The sequence below is a fragment of the Pseudorca crassidens genome, chromosome 19, assembly GCF_039906515.1.
Source record: "Pseudorca crassidens isolate mPseCra1 chromosome 19, mPseCra1.hap1, whole genome shotgun sequence".
Classification (NCBI taxonomy): domain Eukaryota; kingdom Metazoa; phylum Chordata; class Mammalia; order Artiodactyla; family Delphinidae; genus Pseudorca; species Pseudorca crassidens.
Genome location: NC_090314.1, coordinates 35852126 through 35874770, shown reverse-complemented (window position 1 = coordinate 35874770; position 22645 = coordinate 35852126). Strand labels below are relative to the sequence as shown.

Below are 22645 nucleotides of genomic sequence, written 5' to 3'. Positions count from 1 at the left end.
TTTCCTAATGAGGCCCCTGTATCACCTTATAAATAATATTTTGCCACTCCATTATATAACCCTACCCCACTCTTTAGGTCTCATTTCTCACCATAACACACCAAACCACTAAGCAGCACCCTATAATCTATCCATACAAAACTACATAAAGCTTCTGATCTCCATAAATGGAATTATTCTCCACTCTGGCTCTGCATCCCTACTATATCTTATATGTATAGCTGTGTCAGAGAATTTAATACTATTTTCCATTAGACTACAATTTCATTTAAGGCCAGGACCCAAATTTACTTTATACCCCAACAGTGCCTTACAGTATCTTGTATATTATAGAAATTTCAGTTTTATTCAAACTGAAAAAGTGCATCTTTGAGGAGTATGAATTAAAAAAGAAAGATAATCTTCCTAAGAAAGGATAAAGAATATAGAAGTTGCAACAGCCCTCTAATTAACCTCATTAAAATTAACTGCTATATATTTTAAAACATTTTCAAAACTCAAAGCATGGAAAAAGATAATAGAAATTTACAATGACTGGGTAACACAAATTCACAAATTTTTTTATATAAAACAAACCAGGTTTCTGAATGGATTACTCTTATTACCAGAAATATGTTTGATCATATTATATCTTTAAAAATACAGAATGCTTCTACAAAGAATTTAAGATTGTTTAAATGACATTAAGAAAGCGTAATAGTAATTCTTGGAATTTATTTTTAATGACAAGGGACATCATCTGACTTTGTCAACTGGCTTTGCCAACTTGCTACAAGGAGATGACTGACCCTCACATGATATCCCATCTCAAGTAATATTAAGAGCAGGTACTTGAATTAATAAGCTATTCCAACACGATCTTTTTAACTATGAGAAAAAATAACTTTTGTTTTAGCATAACACGAACACTGAAGACCATGCCAGGTATTTTACTGTGGTTTGGGGAGACTAAAGCAGTATGGGAGAGAGCTCCCTAGTGAAACTTAATCATTAAACATGTTTGGCGTATCTAATTTAATAACTTTTAACAGAAACTTGAACTCTAGAGTAAGTTATTTGTAACATTAAGGCACCTCAACATTACTAACATTTTGGGCTGGAAAATTCCTTGTTGTGGGGGACAGTCCTATACACTGTTAAGATATTTAGCAGCATCCCTGGCCTCTACCTACCAGATGTCAGTAGCACACACCCAGCTGTGACAACCAAAATGTCTCTAGTCATTGCCAAATGTCACCTGGGGGGGGGGGGGGGGGGTGGGAAGCGGCCAGAAACTGCTCCAATTGAGAACTACTGCCAGTAACTTCAGGAAGATAAAATAAAATCATCTAGATGATTAAAACGTAAGACCAAAACTTCTAACCTACCAAGTATAAAACAGGTGTATTCCACAAATATTTCTCAGTTCATATAGCAGCGAGGACTCTGATGGTTGACCTTCTGTGATATCTACCCTATCCTAATCTAGTATTACAATATGAAAACAAGGATTCTACCTACAAGTAATTTGTGACACAACACACATTTTAGTAACTAGCATAACCAAAACTGTATTCATATTCAACTTTAAAAACAAAAATACCTCTATTCAATCTTTTATGTCTTCTTTTTATAAGGCAGAAAAAGATGGTGACCAGGAACAGGTAAAGGCATGTATTTTTCTTAATTTACATAATCATGACCCAGAACCATTCTACTCAGCATACACTATGCTTCTTTCTCATTCTTATTCAATGAGAAAAATGCCAAAGTACTTTTAGAACCGACTCTTAAGGTTAAGCTGTATTAACCTCTAAGAGACCCTCATTTCACTTACAGATGCTCATGCACACAAGCAGCCAATACACTAACTAAAGTTATGGCTAAATTCTTAAACCCAATGAATATAATATGTCCATAAAAACTCACTCTTAAAGTTCTTAAAACTGAAAATATTTACATCACTACATTTTTACATACATTAAATAAGAAAATATAACACCTAGAAAGAAATGTTTTAAAATCATGAAGTAATCTAGGACCATATTGTCATTTCATTCATCCAACATTTGCTGAATGTCTACGTGCCTAGGATTGTTCTGGGAAGGCGTGCGCACGTGCGTGCATGGAAGTTGGAAGAACACAGTAGTGCACAAGACCAAGTCCTTGCCCTCATAGAGCTTACATTCTAATAGGGAAGAGACCATTAACAAATATATAATTTCAGATAACTATATATATGGAGAAAATGAAAGTAGTACACAGGATAGGTTGTGATTTGGGGATTAAAGAGAGGTCACAGTTTAGGTACTGTGGTCAAGGAAATACCTCCTGAGAAGGTAACTTTTGAGTTCAACTGAACAGTAAGGGGCGAGGTATTCCCCCCACCCCGTAATGCAATTCTAAAGGCCATGAAGAATGACCTTAACTTTTTTGAAGGAATAGCAAGAAAGCTGGTGTGGTTAAATCAGGAAGCAAACAGGAGAGCAGTAAATACAAGTAAAGAACTAGGTATGCAGGAGATTGTGTAGAACCTTACAGATGAGGGCAGAAGTATGGATTTTATTCTAAATATGAAGAGTTTTAAGCAAATGAGTAACATTATATTTAACTTACAATGATCACTCTGACTGCTGTATAGAGACTACATAAAGAGAAGTATAGAATCAAGGAGACCAACAGTTTCAGGCAAGAGTTGAAGTTAGCTTGGATTTTTATATTACATCCAGCACAGATTAAGACCTTTTAAGGCTTGCTTCCAAGACATCATTTGCTTTCAAGAAATCTGCTAATTTATTAACTAAGTTAGTCATCTTCCATGATCATAAGGGTATTCTGAAGTCCCTCAATTTCAAGTCCAGATTAATTTTAATTAAAAAAAAAGTCATACTAGAATGCTTTTAAGATTCAAAGTGCTAGATGAAGCACACGGGTTTGTCTACTAAAATAATAACCAAGAAATTTTAAAAGAAAATACATCTCTAACAGTAGGGAAAATGAGAAAGAAGCTATAAATAGATCAGGAATTTTACTTAGTCTCAGGGAAGCTCAAAATCAACGAAACACAGCAGAGAAAGTTCGTGGTTTACAATATGCAAGAGGGGGCTAAGGGCAAACTATATAAACAACAGGAGAGCCAAACTGCCTAAAAACCAGAGAAAACCTGGACTTACATCTCTAGACAGAAATGAAAAAAAGCTGAAAAAGGAGAAACAAAGTGTTCCTATTTTTTTATAACCATTTAAAAAACGAAGTATAGTTTATTTACAATGTTATGTGTTTCAGGTGTACAGCAAAGTGATTCTGTTTTGTGTGTGTATATATATATTCTTTTTCAGATTCTTTTCCATTATAGGTTATTACAAGATATTGTAATATAGTTCCCTGTGCTATACAGCAGGTCCTTGTTGTTTATCTATTTTATATATAGTAGCGTGTATACGTTAATCCCAAACTCCTGATTTATTCCCCTGCCCCTGCCCCTCAGTCCTGAAAGGGTTCCTTTTCTAAGAAAAATGAATAAACTACCTGGTGAAGGCACAAGATCCTTTTCATCCTGGAAGTTTAGGTACAAGGTCTCCCCTCCTAAACATCCCCTACCCCATTACCATAAAGCAAAGTTTCTGGAACTGATACACAGTTCATTCTAAAATATTTGTTGAGTGAGTTAAGTCCTGCCAATCAACAAGGCTCTGCCTTTATACACAAAATTTCCAATCAGCTCATCTATTCATTCCCTCATTCTAAAATGTGTAAGCTCAAACAGTAAGAAGAAATACGAGAATCAGTATAGTAAAGAAAAAGACTCAAAGTAATTCTAAAGGAAAAAAAGTTACAGGACATTAAACAAGGGGTTGCTATTTAAAAAAAAAAAAGCTTAGAAATTAAAAAAACATGAGAAACAAATATTAAGACTTTAAGAAAAGGGCTAGAAGCTGAGGAATCCCCTCAGGAAAAAAAGATGGAAAATGAAAGAAAATACAGAAGTTCAACATCTGAATTCATTCTAGAGGTTCTGCAGAGAATGGGGGAAAAAAATGGAGATATTTTCCAAGCAAAGAGAAACTTCCCAGTGACGGGACAAAAAAGACTTCAAATTGAACCAGCCTTCCTCAAAAGTTCAGTACAAGGACTGAATAAAAGACCACTACGTATACACATATTCTTGCAAAATTTCAACATTCTAAGCTAAAGACCCTAAAAGTTTGAGAGACTGATAGAGAAGGAAATGTAATCTTTGCAAACTACTTGGCCTTGCATTAATAAATAGATAGACAGTCTTAATGAATATAACGGTAAAATGAATATAATGGTTGGTTGACTTTCACCTTTAAAAAAACACTGTAACCGATTCACTTTGCTTTACACCTGAAACTAACACAACATTGTAAACTAATACTCCAATAAAAATTTTTTAAAAACCCACTATAGATAAAAATGCAAAAAGCTTGTGGGACAGATAATAAATATAATCAGAACAACACAGAAAGTAAAGGGAGACCTGAAAAAAACCCTATTTCTGCCCCAAAGCATGTCATACATACTGTGGACAAAGGCGGCAAACCACAGAACAGAGGAAGGTATCTGTAGCACATATAACTAATACAAAATTGATAGCCAGAATATACAAAGAATAATTAGGAGGAAAAGAAAAGAAAAAAAAATGGACTAAAAATGATATCCGAGGCACATATAATTAATATAAGATTAATAACCAGAATATGAAAAGAATAAATCAGGAAAAAAAAGAAACGAAAATAGACTAAAACATATGATATACAGTCCTGTAAACACTTTTAGTGATGCTTAACCTCACTAGAAATCTAAAACACAGTAAGACAATAACAGGCCATTCTGCATGCAGCAGATTAACCAAATTAAAAGTCTCATAATACCAAGTACTGAGGAAAATGTAGAACAGCTATTCCCATACTCTGCTGGTTGATGAGGGTGTAAACTAGTATAGTTTGGAGAGTAACTTGGCAACAACCCTTCATGTTGAATATCGACATACCCCGTGGCCCAACAATTCCACTTTTTGCTGTATTCCCTAGAGGAATTCTTATATATATAAGTACACAAGGAAATGTGTACAAAAAAGTTTACTGCTACATCCTTTGTGAAAAATTGAAAATAACCAACATGTCCATCTCAAGAGAGTACATAAATTATGGCATATTCATAACAAAGAAATACTAGAGAGCAAGTAAAATGAATTGACTAGAGCTACATGAATAAAAACATGTATAGAAATGATAAATACCAAATTCAGGACAGTGGAAGGAAAAATGGAGGAAGAAAAATAGTACACAGGGGTTCTAACTGTATGTAAAATTCTTAAGTTTGTTGATGGATAAATGTTATTATTTTCTCCACTTTTCTGTGACTAAAATATTTCATAATAAAGAGTTCCCCTGAGGAAAAAACACAGTAAAGAAATTATGCAAAATTAATACTCAAATACTCAAAGGATTTATTATTGTAAATCCTACCCTGAAACCATTCTGGAGTCCTACTATTAAGAACCTACATCATTTCCACCCTTAAATTATAATAGTGACTATTAAAAAAAATACATACTCTGTAACTGATGTTACACTTTCCTGTCCAAAAGGTCCAACTGGATCATCCTTGAATTTATCACTTGGAAGTTGAGGTGGTAAAAACTCTAAATCTTTTTTCTTTGGGACCTTGTAATACTTCCAGGCTATATTAGCTTCATCTTCTTCCAAGTTTACTGCTGTACCAACATATATTGTAGGTTCTACAGCTTCCTGGAATTGAGCTGGGAAAGACTGGGATAAACTGTCTATCCTATCTTCAATTGGTTTAGAAGGAACCAAGGGATCCGGTGTTGGCATTTGATAAAAATGTTGACTTTGAGGAGTTGAAGGTGTTTTAGTCACTCCTTCATCAACCACATCACATGGGTGAGGACTAAGTGGGGGTGGTTGAGGTGAATTTGCCATTTCAGTGCCATGCATCTGAGGAGTCTTTGCTACATCATTAGTTCGGATGTTTGAAAATCTCACTTGACTGTCTGGAGCAGAGATCACAAGTCTTTGGCTGGCTGAATCTGTGTCCATGCCAACATCATCGCTAACAGATACACGATGGTGAAAAGGAGTCAAGGGGCGTTTTTGTGGTTTTTCACTCTTTTCTTGCTTTTCATTGGTCTTGTGCTTCGGAAGTACTTGTTGTTGCTGACTTAAAGTTGGTGCCTGTCCTTGTTGTCCAGGATTTCTTGGTTTGAGATTTTTGTGCCTGAAAAGTTAAAAGAAAGGTTTATTTATAGTATAACTATTATATCAGAGTGTACAAGTTAACGGCATTAGAAATTTTGGATGTCATTTGTTTTTCACACATAATTCTAAAAGTAAAATTATTTGAATTTACATAGAAAAAAAAATACTTTGTTCAGTGGCCTAAAACTAAGAGCATGCAGAAAGCTTCATAAAAGCCAATCTCTCATCCTCATTTAACATGTGAACAGATAGCCAAAGATGACCTGCCTTACATAATCTAAATATCTTAGTATCTGAATACAGAGATAAGATTCTAGTTATTTTAATAGAAAAAGGTACAAAATGTCCTCAAATTTATTCATTTATGAATGTACCTGATATTTTACCATTAGTAATTGTTATAAATCAATGTCAACAGCTTGGCTGAGCTCAGTCATCATCTACAATCCTACAGCAACCAGCTAGGAAACTTACTCTACTGGACTGAAGTTAGATCAATCAAGATTGTAGTTATATCCATCTGGATAGTTCTGGAATTGACTGGTTGATGCCCCATACCATACCTACCTTCCTTCTCCCAAGGCTTACCAATACAGAAAGAATAAGCTGACTGGAAAGGAAAAAGAAAAGGAAGTACCTAAAAGAATTTATTCCTCATGATGTGAAGCAATTCTAAATTGAAGAATTTAAAACTATATACCTTAAAATCTAATAATTTTATTCAAAGTTTAAGATTTCTTTCAGTGCAGTAAAAATACTGTGCACTTGGAGATTTCCAAACTCAACTGATATTAATGTTTATAAAATATTTTTTAAGTAAAAAACTAGAAAAAAAATTTGTAGGGATTTGGAGTTAAAGCATTAAGTATTCATTAGGTTTTTTTTGTTTGTTTTCTTTTTACAATATACTTTATTAATGGTTTTGTTATATCAGAGGTAACTTGAAAGACTATTAAAAAGCAGTGGCAGGCACTTTTTCAAAGAACCCTCTCTACTGAGGGAACATGCTGAGACACCCTTTTGTACAGAGCCTGGGACCTCTTATTGTACAGGAGGGGAAAAAAAGCATGAAAGTTATCAAAGAAAACTGCAGTTATGTCAAAAGGACACAGGAGAAATCCATCATTACTCTGACACCAAAACCAAAGACATCATAAGAAAAGGAAATCAATATTCCTTAAGAAAACAGATGTAAATCATTAACAAAATGAGCAAATGAGTAATATATAAACTGAGAATACATCATAACCAAATGGAATTTGTCCCACGAATGTAAGGTGTAACATTCACAAGAAAAAAACCAATATTATTCATCACGTAACAGAATAAAACAAAACCATATGATTATCTCAATAAATATAGAAAAACATGACAGAATTCAACACCTATTCATATAAAAAGATGCAGCAAGCAAGTATTAGAACTTAGTCCAATGAAGGACGTCTATGAAAAACTACAACTAACATCATACTTAATGATGGAAGACTAAATATTTTCTCCCAAAGACTGGGAACAAAGCAAGAATATTAACTCTCAACATTTCTTTTCAACAATTTTATTGAAAGTTTTAGCCAATGCAATAAGTCAAGGAAAAAAAAAAGAGATCAGAGATTTCAAAAGAAGAAGAAAAACTGTCTTTATTCATAGTAAACATGATTAGAACTTTACAATGACGGCATCAGGCTGATCCCCACCTTCTTAGTTTTAACATTATTAAAAGTGGGATAACCAGGCATATGTCTCTTCTGATGTGACACCATACAAAGCAACACAGCACTGCCTATGTAGTATTCTCGCCAAAAATATTAAACCTGAACCTAATTAAGCCTCTAGATCAGCAGTGTCCAAAATAACTTTCTGTGATGACAGAAATGTCCTATATGTGGTTACTGAGAACTAGAAATGTGACTTGTGCAATGGAGGGGCTAAATTTTTATTTAAATCCAGTTACTTTGAATTTAAATAGCCACAGCGACTTCCCTGGTGGTCCAGTGGTTAAGACTCCATGCTTCCACTGCAGGGGGCATGAGTTCGATCCCTGGTCCAGGAACTAAGATCCTGCATGCCGAGTGGTGTAGCCAAGTAAATAAATAAATTTAAATAGTCACTAGTGGTTACAAACATAGCTAGTATTAGGGGACATGGCTCTAGAGCTACCTTCCATTTACAGAAATGCAAGGGATAAAAGAAGTTAAATGACACCAGAAGAACAAGTTAAAATACATGACAAATTGAGAAAATCCATAATGTGGGACATTCTATAGAACAACTGACCTAGTTTCTCCAACCGAGTCAATGTCATGAAAGGAGGAAGAGGATTAAAAGAGAGACCTCGAAAACTTAACAATCAAATGTCTACTCCTTATTTGATTCCTAGTCAAACCAACCAACTACAAAAAGATATTTCTGAGACATATCTGTAGAAGGTATCAGATGATACCAATAAAATACTGTTCCTTTTACCAGGTGTGATAATGGAATTATAGCTACATAAGAAAATATTAACATTTTTTAGAGTTGCATACTGAAGTAGGAGTGAAATGACGGTATTTAAGATTTGCTTTAAAAATCTTCAGCAAGAGGGATTCCCTGGTGGCGCAGTGGTTGAGAGTCCACCTGCCGATGCAGGGGACGCGGGTTGGTGCCCCGGTCCGGGAGGATCCCACGTGCCGCGGAGCAGCTGGGCCTGTGAGCCATGGCCGCTGAGACTGTGCTCTGCAACGGGAGAGGCCGCAACAGTGAGAGGCCCGCGTACCGCAAAAAAAAAAAAAAAAAAAGTCTTCGGCAAGAGTGCAGCACAGGTGACTGGCCAAATAAAGCATTATACCTCGACAGTATCATGGAGTACTATGAACTTAAAAGAAAAAAGAGAGTGGAACTATATGTGCTAATAAAGAAAGATACCCAGGATAACTGTTTTTCAAAAAAAGCACGTTGAAGAACAGTATACAAAGCATGATTCCATTTGTGGAAAAGAAAACAGGCAGGCAGATCTACATACATGCATAACAGGGAGAACTTGTTATTTTAAGTTTTATATTCGTGTGCATTATTTAAATTTTTTAAATAGCATTTTAAAAAATTTAATAAAGTTATTGGTCATTAAAAAAACAAACAGTAGGTTCTATCCAATGTAAGAATAACCCCTTCCCTAACCAACCCCTCTTCGAATATTTTCAATGACAAGGACCACATTACCTTATGAGGAAATGCAGCTCCTCCAGTTGTTAGAAAATAATATATTGACTAGAAACTTGTCTTTTCTATATCAGACATTTATATATATGTGTGTATGTATATTTTTTCCCCTATATCCAGACATTAGTCCTATTTTGAACTCTATTTCTAAAGCTGTGCTGTCCAAGAATGGTATCCAAAGTCACATGTGGCTAACCAGGAACTCAAAACGTGGAGAGTACAAATTGAGATGTGCTGTAAGTGTAAAATATCCACCAATTTTTAAAGGCATTTATGAAGGAAAGAATGTCAACTATCTCTTCTAATCTGTTTCTTTTTTTAAGGTTATCTTATGACATATAGTTTTTTCTTTTTTTAATTTATTCTTGGCTGCGTTGGGTCTTTGTTGCTGTGTGCGGGCTTTCTCTAGTTGCGGCAACTGGGGGCTACTCTTCAGTGCGGTGCACAGGCTTCTCATCGCGGTGGCTTCTCTTGTTGCGGAGCACAGGCTCTAGGTATGTGGGCTTCAGTAGTTGCGGCACGTGGGCTCAGTAGTCGTGGCTCACGGGCTCTAGAGCATAGGCTCGGTAGTTGTGGCGCATGGGCTTAGGTGCTCCCCGGCATGTGGGATCTTCCTGGACCAAAGCTTGAACCCGTGTCCCCTGCGTTTTTGGCAGGCAGATTCTTAACCACTGCGTCACCAGGGAAGTCCTCTAATCTGCTTTTTGCTTTGGAAAATATAGTTGATTTCTATAAAAGTATTTTATTCATGTTAATTTGTACTGGCTTTTGTTATTCTTTAAATAAACTAAGCACTGCTTTAAAATTTCCCTGAAATGATATAAATAGACGTGACCCACATAAATAAAATCATGTTTGGATACCCTATAATTTTTAAGAGTGTAAATGAGCTTTGAAACCGAAAGTTTAAGAATTCATCAAGTTATGCAAGGCACTAAGGAGAAAAACAATCTCCAATAATCGGAGGTGAGCTACCTGGTTACATTCCAAGTATACAAGGGATGTGAAAAGTAAACAGCCATACATTCCTTTGTCCTTCCATAAGGAAAAGAAACCATTAATCTGGGCTATATACGAATAGCAATGGCTCTCCAAAACTTTGGTAACATTAAATCATAGTTCCTTTCTTCTATATAGACCTTCTTCTAAAAGCTAGTCTTCTTTAGAGACAACTGAATTTCATATTACAAGTCAACCAAGTTGGAGAATCTTTCTAAAAAAGAAGTTGTCCTGAAAGTATCAGAGTGATTCCTTTAATTATTTTTCCTATTAGTTGAAGTTCCTAGTATTTTAGTGTTAATATCTAAAATTTATTGTATTGCTTTCTACTTATACAGCTTGCTAAGTGCTGATTTTCTTATGAACATTCCACGAGACCAAAGCCTAATATCCATAAATGTGCAGTTTTTAATCTCACTAACAACTGAAAAATGCCAATTAGAACAATTTTATGCTTTTCACTTACTATAATGGGAAAAAAATAATTTTAAGGACAGTTCTCAGATCAGTTGAAAGCGTAAGAAAAACCAGCACTCTTATATGCAAGAAGTGGGAGTGAAACTGGTAGAAGCTTTCTGAAGTCACAAGCAAAGTATTTAAACAGCCCCCTTGCCCACAACTCTCTATCACATCACCCACCTAATTTTATTTCCCTCTTAGCACTCACCACTCTTAAATTTTAAAAAGGATTAAGAATTTTTTTTGAAAACTAATTATCTGCCCCACTCCCCTTAGCACGCAGGCTTCACAACAGCAGGAGCCTTGTTCACTAATGTATCCTGAGCCTTGGACATCATCTATCACAGAGTGTCAAAAAAAAATCTAATAAATAACTAATAGTCACAAAAGTATTATTTTTTAAAAAGTAAACAAAAACAAAAAAACCTTTGGAAACAAACTATTTGTCCATCAAACCCAGAATGATTAAATACACTATGGTACTTCCATTCAGTGGAATGCCAAGAATTTTTTTTAAAACAGTAAAGCAGATCCACAAGTAACTAGAATGGAGAGATCTAAGACACATGAAGTGAAAAAATAAACTGCCAAATACATCTGTATTATGTTCATGTGTTGGGAGGAAAAACACATATACATACAATATTACAGAGAAAAGCATGAAAGGATAATACCTAATTGGCAAGTAGTTACTTCTAGGGAGAGAGAGTAGGATTTGGAAAGAGAGTGGTCAAGCAGTACTTCAGCCTTATTTGTATAATTTAAATTTCTTAAAATCACATATATATCATGCAAACTGCTTATATTTATGCAATTTTTTTTTCAAATCAATTTCTAAGAGAAGGGTCCAGTCCTATCTTTCACACAGAGTAAATATACTACAATCATTTATCAAAAAACAAAACAGAGGAAAATGAGGTAACGGAGAAAGCAGTAACAGCAGGGGAGCTTCAATCACTTCTATGGCTGAAAGGACAATAAGATGAAGTAGTCTCATCAGATCACAGAAGCTTGGGATGGTGCTACAACCACAGCAGGAACTGCCCAATGGTAACTGGGACCACAGAAGAAGGGGCTGTTAACGGGACACAGAGCTGCTGCTGAAGTTGGCTCGAAAAAGGGGTGGGGAAATACCCTGGCTTCTTTCCTCCTCTCATCAACCAATCTTCTCTTAGTGCCTCCAACTAGCCAACTCCAAAAAGCAAGTGAGCCTAATCAAATCATCACACTGACATCTTAAAATCATACAATATCATTTGTCAGTTATATCGCAATAAAACTGGGGGTGAAAACCAAAAAACACATGTTAAAAGCAAGGGAGCCTAGGAATTCTAACTCCCTGCAAAACAGAACAGAGCAGGGAAAATGTAGGGATAGATTTGAGAACAGACTGGCTGACTAGTACAGTCAGTTATCAATGTATGTGCTACCTCCTATATTCTATACCAGGAGAGGATACACATAATAGGGTGGCTCCAAGTCTGTTTCAAGCCTTACTTATGAACTAAAGAAGAGAACCAGATTTGGGGCGGAGAGGCAGGGGTACAGGAGGAATCTACAATATGCAGTAGTAAAAAAAAAAAAAAAAAAGTGAATGAAAAATATAAAAAAGTAAATGATTAGAAACACTGTATTTACTAGAAGGGTAAATTTACCAAAGCTAGTCGAACATATAGATTATAGGAAATTTCATCATATCAAAGCTCTAAATACCTAGGAGGAATTTCTGGAATTAGGAAAGAAAGTATGTTTTTAAAAATAAAAGTTCGGCTTAGAGCAAGAATTAAAACTTACGTTTACCAACATGCATTTTGAGTGTCTTCCTCTACGACTCTTCTAGACAAATAGACTTAAAACCCAAATCTTTCAAAAAGAATAAAGCAATGCCTAGGTTAGAAACTAAAAAAGAAGAGCTGCTTGATAAAAATGCCAATACAGTGAAAGAAAAATCTAATTTCATTTAAGCATTCTATTGGTCTTAGACCAGGGATTGGCAAACTTTTTTTGGTAAAGGACCAGATGGTAAACATTTTAGACTCTGGGGGGCCATACAGTCTGTCTTGTAACCACTCAACTCTGTAAAAGCAGCCAGTTAATATGTGTATGAACAGATGTGGCTCTGTCCCAATAAATTCTTATTTATGGACACTAAAATTTGAATTTCACATAACTTTCGCAAAATATTTTCCTTTCATTTTTTTCAAATATTTACAACTGTAAAAATCATTTCAGCTCACACTCCATACAAAACAGGTGAGCCAAATGTGGTCAACAGATTGTAGTTTGCCAACAGCCCCTGGTCTTAGTCAAATAATGCATTGAAGCCCTGCATTTCAAGACTAAGTTTGGGACTTCCCTGGTGGTGCAGTGGTTACGAATCTGCCTGCCAATGCAGGGGACACGGGTTCCAGCCCTGGTCCGGGAAGATCCCACATGCCGCGGAGCAACTAATCCCATGTGCAACAACTACTGAGCCTGCACTCTAGAGCCCGCGAGCCACAATTACTGAGCCCGCATGCCCAGAGCCCATGCTCCGCAACGAGAAGCCACCGCAATGAGAAGCCCACGCGCTGCAGCGAAGAGTAGCCCCTGCTCGCTGCCAACTAGAGAAAAACCCACGCACAGCAACGAAGACCCAACGCGGCCAAAAAAAAAGACTAAGTTTGGTTTTTTTTCCCCTCAAGGTGAGTGTGGTTTTTACTACTTTAAACTGTTAAACAGGAGCTAATCTATCCATATTTTTATTCCAATCTCTCTTGTCAACAACAGAGGCAAGTTTTTAACAAGGTTGCCAGACTTTAAAAAATTGTACAGTCTTTAATCCAAAGAATCTATATAAAAGAAAACTTAATCTATGCAAAAACACATCAGAACACTTGAGAGTCTGTCACTGCACTCAATCAAACAGAGCTAACGTAAGAAAAACCTTAGCCCTAACCTGCAAGCACTCCATCCCTTTGGCTCACGGCCATGACAAGAAGGGGTGGCCAACTGTGCATTTGTAAGCCATGGTTAGGGATGTCAATGCCATTATTTATTTACTTGACTGCAAAAACATATGATCTATCTTTAATCTGTAGAATAAAATAATAAACGCTAGGCAACATAATCTTTATGCCTGTGATAAACAAATCTCATCAAAATCCCCAACATATAAAATAAATATCATTGCCTAAAAAATTCCAAGTACATCCATTCTTCTACCGACCTTTCAACCAACACAGTCTATTAGAAAGCCTGTATTTTTACATAACAGCTTTGGTCCCTTGTAGAATCTTATTTTCTGAATCTTAGTTCAGCATTTCACCTACAGCTTGCCCAAAGGGATGTTACAAGAAACTGCTGCGCAAAACCCAATATTGTATTTACTATAAAAAAAGACTGAGAAAAATTTTACCTCAGTATATCATATATCATCTTTTCTATGAGAACGCTTGGGAGAAATTTCTCAAGCACAGTGCCATTTATGAACACTTTTCTCAAGAGACTTGTGTTCCTCTTACCTTATAGATGCTATATATTCCATAATTCAGTATAAAATTCTTTTATTTGGCTATGAATCCAAGCTTTCACAGTCCAGCTCTGGTAACTGTATAAGAACCTACACATTTGTATGTCCTTCTACAATCAGCTCCGTATTACTGAATTTTTATTTTCCTCATATTTTTTTCTTTTGGAAAAAATCCTAACCGTGTTTACGTACGGTATCTCAAACAAAGTGGGGCCTAAGTATGCAACAGCATAAGAAACTACCACACATACATGTATATACCGACATCAACCAAACGGAAAAGAAAAAAAAATCTACCTCAAACAGCTGCAATTTGTTCTTTGTGTAGCTTCAACAAAATCCCAGGATGCTACTTTATCGGCTGTCTCTTCTTCACATAGACCACCTGATGAAGCCGAATACTTCCTCCTAAGATTTGAAATTATAAAACTCTTTAGAATTCATAAAATTTTTTGTAACCCTGAATTAAGCATTGAAGTTGAATTTTTAAAAATCCATTTTTTCAATTAAAATCGTATGAGTAACAGTTTATACTTTAAATATCTACAAGTAACTACCAACATGCAATTTTTAAACTTGAAGATGAAAATACATACTTGTTCTGTGCTCTGTTCAAATTACATTCTTGCCAAACTCTATCCACCACATGATTTGCTAATTTTCTGGGTATTTTCCCACCATGATGGCTAGTACTATCAGAGCTGAAGCCATCAGATACTGAAGAAAATGTGATCCATTTCTGGGCAGACTGAGGATCAACTGAAAACAAAAAAGAACAGGCTGTAGGAGAATAAAGGTAGGTTTAAAATAACATTATTTTGTTTCTGTTTTTTTTAATTTCTGATATAACTTGCCCTGGTAAGACAGACAGCTGGATAGATAGCTTACCAGTAGCTATCTGGTAAGCCTACTTATATTTTGAGGCAAAAAAGCATGTCACTTTATTTAAAATACAGAAAGCAAAAAAAAAATTTGAACAGGGAATGGGAACTGGATGATAGTGTTATATCAATGTTAATTTCCTGACTTGGAAGATTAAATGGTAGTCATATAGGAAAGCGTACTTAATTTTGGGAAACAGACTGAGCACTTAGGGGTGATGGGGCATCATCCCATGATGGGGCATCATGTCTGCAGCTTTTTCTCAAATGGTTCAGAAAAAGATCAGTTATAAGGAATGTATGCATAGACAGAGGGTGATGGAGCAAATGTTAACAGTTTGGGAATCTGAATGAGAAGAATTCCTTGCACTGTACTTAGAAACACTTCAGTAAGTTTGAAATTATTCCAAAATAATTATTTTTTAAGTGTTTACTATATTCAAGATAACAGATTTATCACTAGAGCTAATGAAACAAACTAGTACAATACCTGTTTGAACTTCCTCAGGAGATGTAGGTGGTGTAAGAGTAACTGAAGACATAGCAGGATCTCTTGTGGAAGCAGGCACTTGGTGGACACCCAAGCAAGAAGCTGAACAGTGAGAGGATCCCACAGAGCTAGGAGTAGGAATGTCTGACTGAGGGACTAGAACAAAGCATGCTGGGTAGATCATTCGGACACCAGCTAAAAGGAAAAAAAAAAAAAGGATAAGAAAATCAATTACTATTGTGACTGTAGTGGGATTAGTTTCACTCAAAAGTGCAATAACGGAAAAGTAGATATAATATGATCACACTTGTTAAAATAAAAATACATTTAATGTACTTTTATAAATGTACTCTTTCTGGCATAAGGTTTTTCTTGAACAAGCCACAAGAGCCTGGTAGTAGTGGTTACCTTTAGTGACAGACAGAGACTTAGAAGAAAGCAGCTTTCTCTTTTTGCTTTTGGATTTTCTAACCATGAATGTGTATTTCTTTTTTAAAAAAAAGATCTTTATTTGCAAACTTGACCAAGTTTATTTTAAAACTTTAACAAAGGTAACTGGCACTAGAAATACGGACCATTTTCTGTTTTCTTCTTTATATGCCTCTATTTAAAAAGCCAAATATATGTTTGTGTTTTGTTTTTGTTTTTGACACAACTACTCTGGTAATAAATTTACTGAAATTGAATACTGATATTTCTTTTATTACCTTATTAAAAATAAGGTAATCTCATATATAACATTTACCATATGAATCCATTAAATACAGTGTTGCAAATTCTTATTTGCTCAACCAATTATCTGTTCACCCATACATTCCCCACACCTCCCATGTCTCTCTAAGGTGGAGTATACATCTTCACCTCATTGTTAAGCTGGGCTGTGCAACTTGCTCTGGAATGTAAGCGCATGTGATAGATGCCACAACCCAATAGGAACTTCAGATGTACTTGCAGGATCGATGCAGCCTCTCCTACTTTATGTCCTCTGCCTTGTCTCTGGCATGTCTCAAATATAGTTTACCTTGTTAACCTAGGTCCCTAAGTAAGAAGATAAATATAATAAAGCCAACCTAAATAGTGCTGACCTGGACAAAGCAAATCAAAGCCACAAGTCCTTTTGGTATACATTTTCTGTCTTTTATCAGAGGCAACAGCTTTACCAAATGTTAAAATACTGCAACACACACGCTGTCAACTTTCCAACCTCCAAATATTATTCATTCATAATTATTTTCTTCCCACCTTTAGCATTTTTCCCTCTAGGTGGAATATATTTCCCTGCCCTAATGACTTTGGTTTGGCCATATGACTAGTTTTACCTAATGGAGCGTGAACAGATGCAACATACATCATATCCCTAGCAGAAGCTTTAAATACACTTATATGGTTAGGCTCAGTCCCTATTGAATAATAGGGACTCTGTTCTTGTAAGAATAGTATGTCCCAGATACTGGGGTACTCTTTGAACCTAGGCTGAAGGATGAGAAGACACAAGGAGCCAAACCACAACCAAACTGCAGCCCTTATGTACCGTAAGCAGGAAATAAGGAAGAAATAAATGTTTGCTGTTAAAAGCCACTAAGATATCAGAGTTATTATTATTCAGCAAAATCTAACTAATACATACAGTCACATATTTCCCCCCTTAGGATTAAATACTCGGAATCCCTACCAACAAGAACTTCTACTGCAGCTAAAGAATCATCTTCCCAATCCATATCTTCCTGTTTTTCTTCAGACATCTCCTTCAAACAAGATGAGACAGGATAGAACTGTTTCCATTCACCAATCAATTTTTTTGTAGCTGAATCGGACATCTTGAATGCCTGTCCTGTGAGAGTGCCATTTAGTCCAAATGGGCTTAAGATAACTAGAAACCCAAAACAGATATCAAGTAAGTACCTAAAGATGATTATACCAAATAAGATGACACTGAACAGTACGGCAAGTAATTATGCAATTCAAAAAAAGGAAGAAAAAGAAATCCATAATGATCAATTCCAGAAAATATCAATTTATTGTACTTCATTATTTTGAAGATAAAGTACAACACTGAGTTTATTTTAAAAAACTTAAAATTTTGTCTACCTGAAAATCTCAGATGGACAGAATTCCTACATAAACTGGGAATACTTGTATATCCTTCAACTTCTCTTGACTTTCCCCTAAGGAAAAGCAATTTGAGGAAAAATAATGTGTGTGTGTGTGTGTGTGTGTGTGTGTGTGTGTGTGTGTGTAAATAAATCTAAGTACTTATTATATGCTGCCATGTAAATTTTTAAAGAGCAAATACTAGGCTTAGAATTAAAACAAGAACATACTGCCAGTTCTTAAAAACAAATTATCAATCTTATAAAATATTTCCTCTAGAGTTCAACCACTTTCACAGTAAGAATTATATCAAAAGTTCTGTGTACCTATGTTAAAAATGACTTATGTGACCTGAAACACAAGGTAACTCTGAAAATATAAACATGTACACCACCTAGAGGCTATTTAAAGAAACACTTTAAATTACGCTAACATTCAGGTACAAGAAATTTTTTAAATATTTGTATTAAAAAACATTTCATTGACTTAATACTCAAATGGGAAAGAAGTAAACTACATCAGAATCATCATTAGGCTAAAGATCGGGGAAATCTCATTAATCGCTACCAACTTCAGTAAGAATTTTTTCTTGAAACAACAATAAAAGATCAAATAACTAAGCCAATAAAATAATCTACCTTGAAATGGGCTATTAGACTGTTGAGCAAGGGTGATATGTTCTTCACTAAGAAGATATACAGGTTGATGTTGGTTAATTTCCACACTGGTACAAACATTGCTGTCTCCATGCAAGAAAAAGGTGAAAGAGCAGGACAAGTGTTCACTAATAAAGAAGAAAAAGTTATATTTTAGTAATGATTTATAGCCAAAAAAAAGTCAAGTTGCTTTTCTTTTTTACGAAGTTATACCACAAAAATGTACCTTCTCTTTAACCCAGAAATTCCATCTCATCATCTAAAGGGAAAAAAAACCCCAAAAACCACAGATATGAGCAAAGATTTAGCTATAAGAAATGTTCTTCACAGTACTGCTTATAATAGAAAGAGCTGCAAAGAAAGGAACCAGTTAAACAAGTTAGGTACACCCACACATACAATTATGATATAGCCACCAAAATAAATAAAGGTGGGGGAGTGGGTTTAATGGAAAAGGCAGGCTTATAGTCTCAATTTTTTTTAAAGAAAAAAAGAAAGGTTACTTTGGTGAAAAAAAATCTAGGTGTACAATAGAATTAAAGATGACCTAATTTTTTTGTTTGTTTTCCCCTCTATATAAAAACATTAACTACAGATATATTTTCTCATTTTAGTATTTCTGAAATTGGGCTGAATTCAATTAACCAAGCATTTAATGTACTGCGCCCCCCATCCCCAATGAATAGTTTTTTTAAAGCAACGATGGGTCTTACAACTGAAGGCATCCTAGAATCAAAGTTATATGCAAGGGCTTCCCTGGTGGCGCAGTGGTTGAGAGTTCGCCTGCCGATGCAGGGGACGTGGGTTTGTGCCCCGGTCCGGGAAGATCCCACATGCCGCGGAGCGGCTGGGCCCGTGAGCCATGGCAGCTGAGCCTGCACGTCTGGAGCCTGTGCTCCACACCGGGAGAGGCCACAACAGTGAGAGGCCCATGTACCGCAAAAAAAAAAAAAATAATATAACTAATAAAACAAATCTTTCATGGTAAAGAGTCAGAAGACACTGTCTAAAGTTCATCAATCAAGGCCTAGAGGTATAAGCATCTCTGGAATTATGGCAGTAACCACCAGAAGAAGTAAACAAAAATAAAAAACAAACAAAACCTGGTTACTTCCAGGGAACAGGACTAGAGTAATTAAGCAAGGATCTTTGCTTTTTCTAAATTTATGATACCATTCTGTACTACCTGAATCATTTTACTCTTAAATTTTAAAAATTTATGAATTCTATACATTAATTAGTGATTACTGTATTCTTCCCCATCCCAGTAGCTTTTGTTGCTTTAAAAAAAAAACTTATTTTCAGAATAATTTTGAATTTATAGAACAGTTACAAAGATAGTATAGAAAGTTCCCATATACCCTTCACCCGGTTTCCCCTAACATCTTACATAATCATGCTACATTTGTCAAACAAGTAATTAACATTGGCACATTACTACTATTAACTAACGCCAACCTTTTATTTCTTCACCAGATTTTTCCACTTATGCCCTTTTTATGTTCCAGAGTCCAAACCAAGATACCACACTGCATTTAGCCAATTTTTTTGTTCCTGCCTTATTGAGATATAATTGATGATTATAGGAAATAAAATTATTTACATTATTTAATAAATAAATTAAGCTTGTTTCTTCTGATTAAAAAACTAAGTCTATTTGAATAACTACGGTTGAGTAATTACAGAAACTACAGACATTTGCTTTGATATAAGAGTACAGTTGACCCTTGAACAACACAGGGGGGTTAGGGGTGCCAACCCTCCCCATGCAATGGAATATCCCCATATAACCTAGTCCATCCTCCATATGCAAGGTTCTGAATCCACAGATTTGACCAACCATGGATCATGCAGTACTATACAGTATTTACTACTGAAAAAAATCTGCATATAAGTGAACCCATGCTGTTCAAGGGTCGACATATAAATCTAAAATAATCACCAAATCAAGATAAGAGACTTGTTAACGAATATACTTAGAAAACCATCCATCCAAAGACAGACCATTGCTAATGCTCATTTAAAATAAACTCAATTTTATTACTGCTTTTCAGCAGTGGCAAGGAACCTATACTACAAAATAGACAAAAGAAAAAAAAAAAAGTAACCAAACGCAAACCTAACTCTAAATGCTTAAAACAAAACATACATGTCACCCTCCCCACCCACACACATTCAAAACAACTCTGCATTAAACTTAGTATTATATTCAGATATACTAAACCACCAAGTGAAGGCAAGTGTTATTCCTTTATTCAAAAGTATAAAATGCTTTATTCAAAAAGTATTTTATAGCAAAGCACACGACACTATGCTAAGCACATTTAATTACAGTTATGGTAAGTGCTGTAACAAAAATCAGGTACAGGATACTAAGATACGGTCTTAACAAGACCTAGATAATGAAAATAAACTTTTAATTCCTAAGGGAAAAAGAATCACACTTGGGTAACGTCATAAAAGTTATCTCATTTCTTATGGTGCCTTACGTCAGCCTACCCCCAATACCTATTACTTCGCCAATCTCATTTCTTACTAGTCTTCCTCTAATACTTACCCTTCTCCCTCAACTGACCTCTCTGCTGCTCCTTAAACACATCAGGCCTTTTTACCTACTGTTACTCCATCTGGAACACTCTAAATAGCTATATTCACCTTCATCAGATTTTTGTTTAAAGACTTTCTAGGTGAGGTGCTCACTGATCACCCTACTTTAAATTGTCCCTCAATTCCTCTTCTGGGATTTGTTTTGGCTTAAAAAAATAATCACAATCTAACATATTATACAGTTTGTTTATTTCTTATAGTCACCAAGATTGTAAGTGCTATTGGAGGAGGAATCTGTTTCCTTTGTTCAATGTTGTATCCCCAGCATCTAGAATAGGTCCTTGGCACACAGTACTAAACACTGTAAAGTCCACATCTGAACCACCTATTATTTCTACCCAAACATATTCCTTTTCTTATCAAGTCTATATCTGTATATAGTTGTACAAGCCAGAAATATAAATCATCCCAAATTTTTCACTTTCCTGAAACTCCCTACGTTCAGCTAATTTATCACCAATTGCTAGTGATTCTAGTTCTTAAATAATTTATTATTTTTTGGGTTTTGCCTCTTTAAGGTCTGAGTAGCTGTTCAAATCTCTAATTTATCTTTCTTTACACCACTGCCAGATATCTAAAAATTAATTCTAATCATGTAACTGGGAGGCTCAAAATCAACAGCTCCCCAATGCCTTCAGGACTAAGTCAAAAAACCCCTAAAACCTTAGCACAGCCCTTTAGACCCTTCACGATCTGATCCTTGCCAAACTCTCTAGACAGATACTTAATCCACCAAGAACTACCCCTTTGTTTACCACAAATTTCTCTCCATTTCTTAATCATTCCTTAAGACTCCTTTAAGCATGATTTCTGTGCTCCCATAATATTCTATGCTTATAATAATATTTATCATAGAATTACTATTATTTACTAGTTTAACTCCCTGCCAGGTTATAAATTCCTTGATAAAAGGAATCATAACTTTAGTATCTGTGGAAGATAGAGTTATTGGTCCCAATTCTTCAACCCTCTCTCATTTTTTTAATCACTGTAGAAAAACAGAACATAACATGTACCACCTTAACCAATTTTAAGTGTACCAGTCAGTAGTGTTAAGTATATGCATACTGTTGTAAAACAGATCTTCAAAACTTTATCATCTTGCAAATCTGAAACTACACTCATTAAACAACACTTCCCCTTTCTACTCCCCCTGCACCAGCCCCTCAAAAGCACCACTCTACTTTCTGCTTCTATGAACTTGACTACTTTAGATACCTCGCATAAGTAGGATCATACAGTATGTCTTTTTGTGACTGGCTTATTTCACTTGGCATAATGTCCTCAAGGTTCATCCATGGTGTAGCACGTAACAGGATTTCTTTCCTTTTAAGGATGAATAATAATTCATTTTATGCATATAACACATTTTGCTTAGCCATCATCCATCAATGGATATTTGGGTTGGTTCTACCTCTTGGCTATTAGGAATAATGCTGCTATGAACATGGGTGTGCAAGTATCTCTTCAAAATCCTGCTTTAGATTCTTTTGGATACACATTCAGAAGTAGGATTGCTTCTTTTGGTT

At 35.4% G+C, this 22645-nt stretch overlaps 1 protein-coding gene across 1 annotated transcript in view; it reads right to left on the bottom strand.

Moving 5' to 3' along the window:
* The window catches only part of MED13 (mediator complex subunit 13), a 94402-nt gene that overhangs the window by 49900 nt on the left and 21857 nt on the right, over nucleotides 1-22645 (bottom strand). Inside the window, exons 4-9 of the mRNA XM_067714517.1 lie at nucleotides 18492-18637; nucleotides 17435-17632; nucleotides 15763-15957; nucleotides 14988-15150; nucleotides 14689-14799; nucleotides 5560-6243 (exon numbers count right to left, since the gene is read on the bottom strand). Of these exons, the coding sequence (XP_067570618.1) occupies nucleotides 5560-6243; nucleotides 14689-14799; nucleotides 14988-15150; nucleotides 15763-15957; nucleotides 17435-17632; nucleotides 18492-18637 (1497 nt within the window). The remainder of the gene's footprint in view (nucleotides 1-5559; nucleotides 6244-14688; nucleotides 14800-14987; nucleotides 15151-15762; nucleotides 15958-17434; nucleotides 17633-18491; nucleotides 18638-22645) is intronic.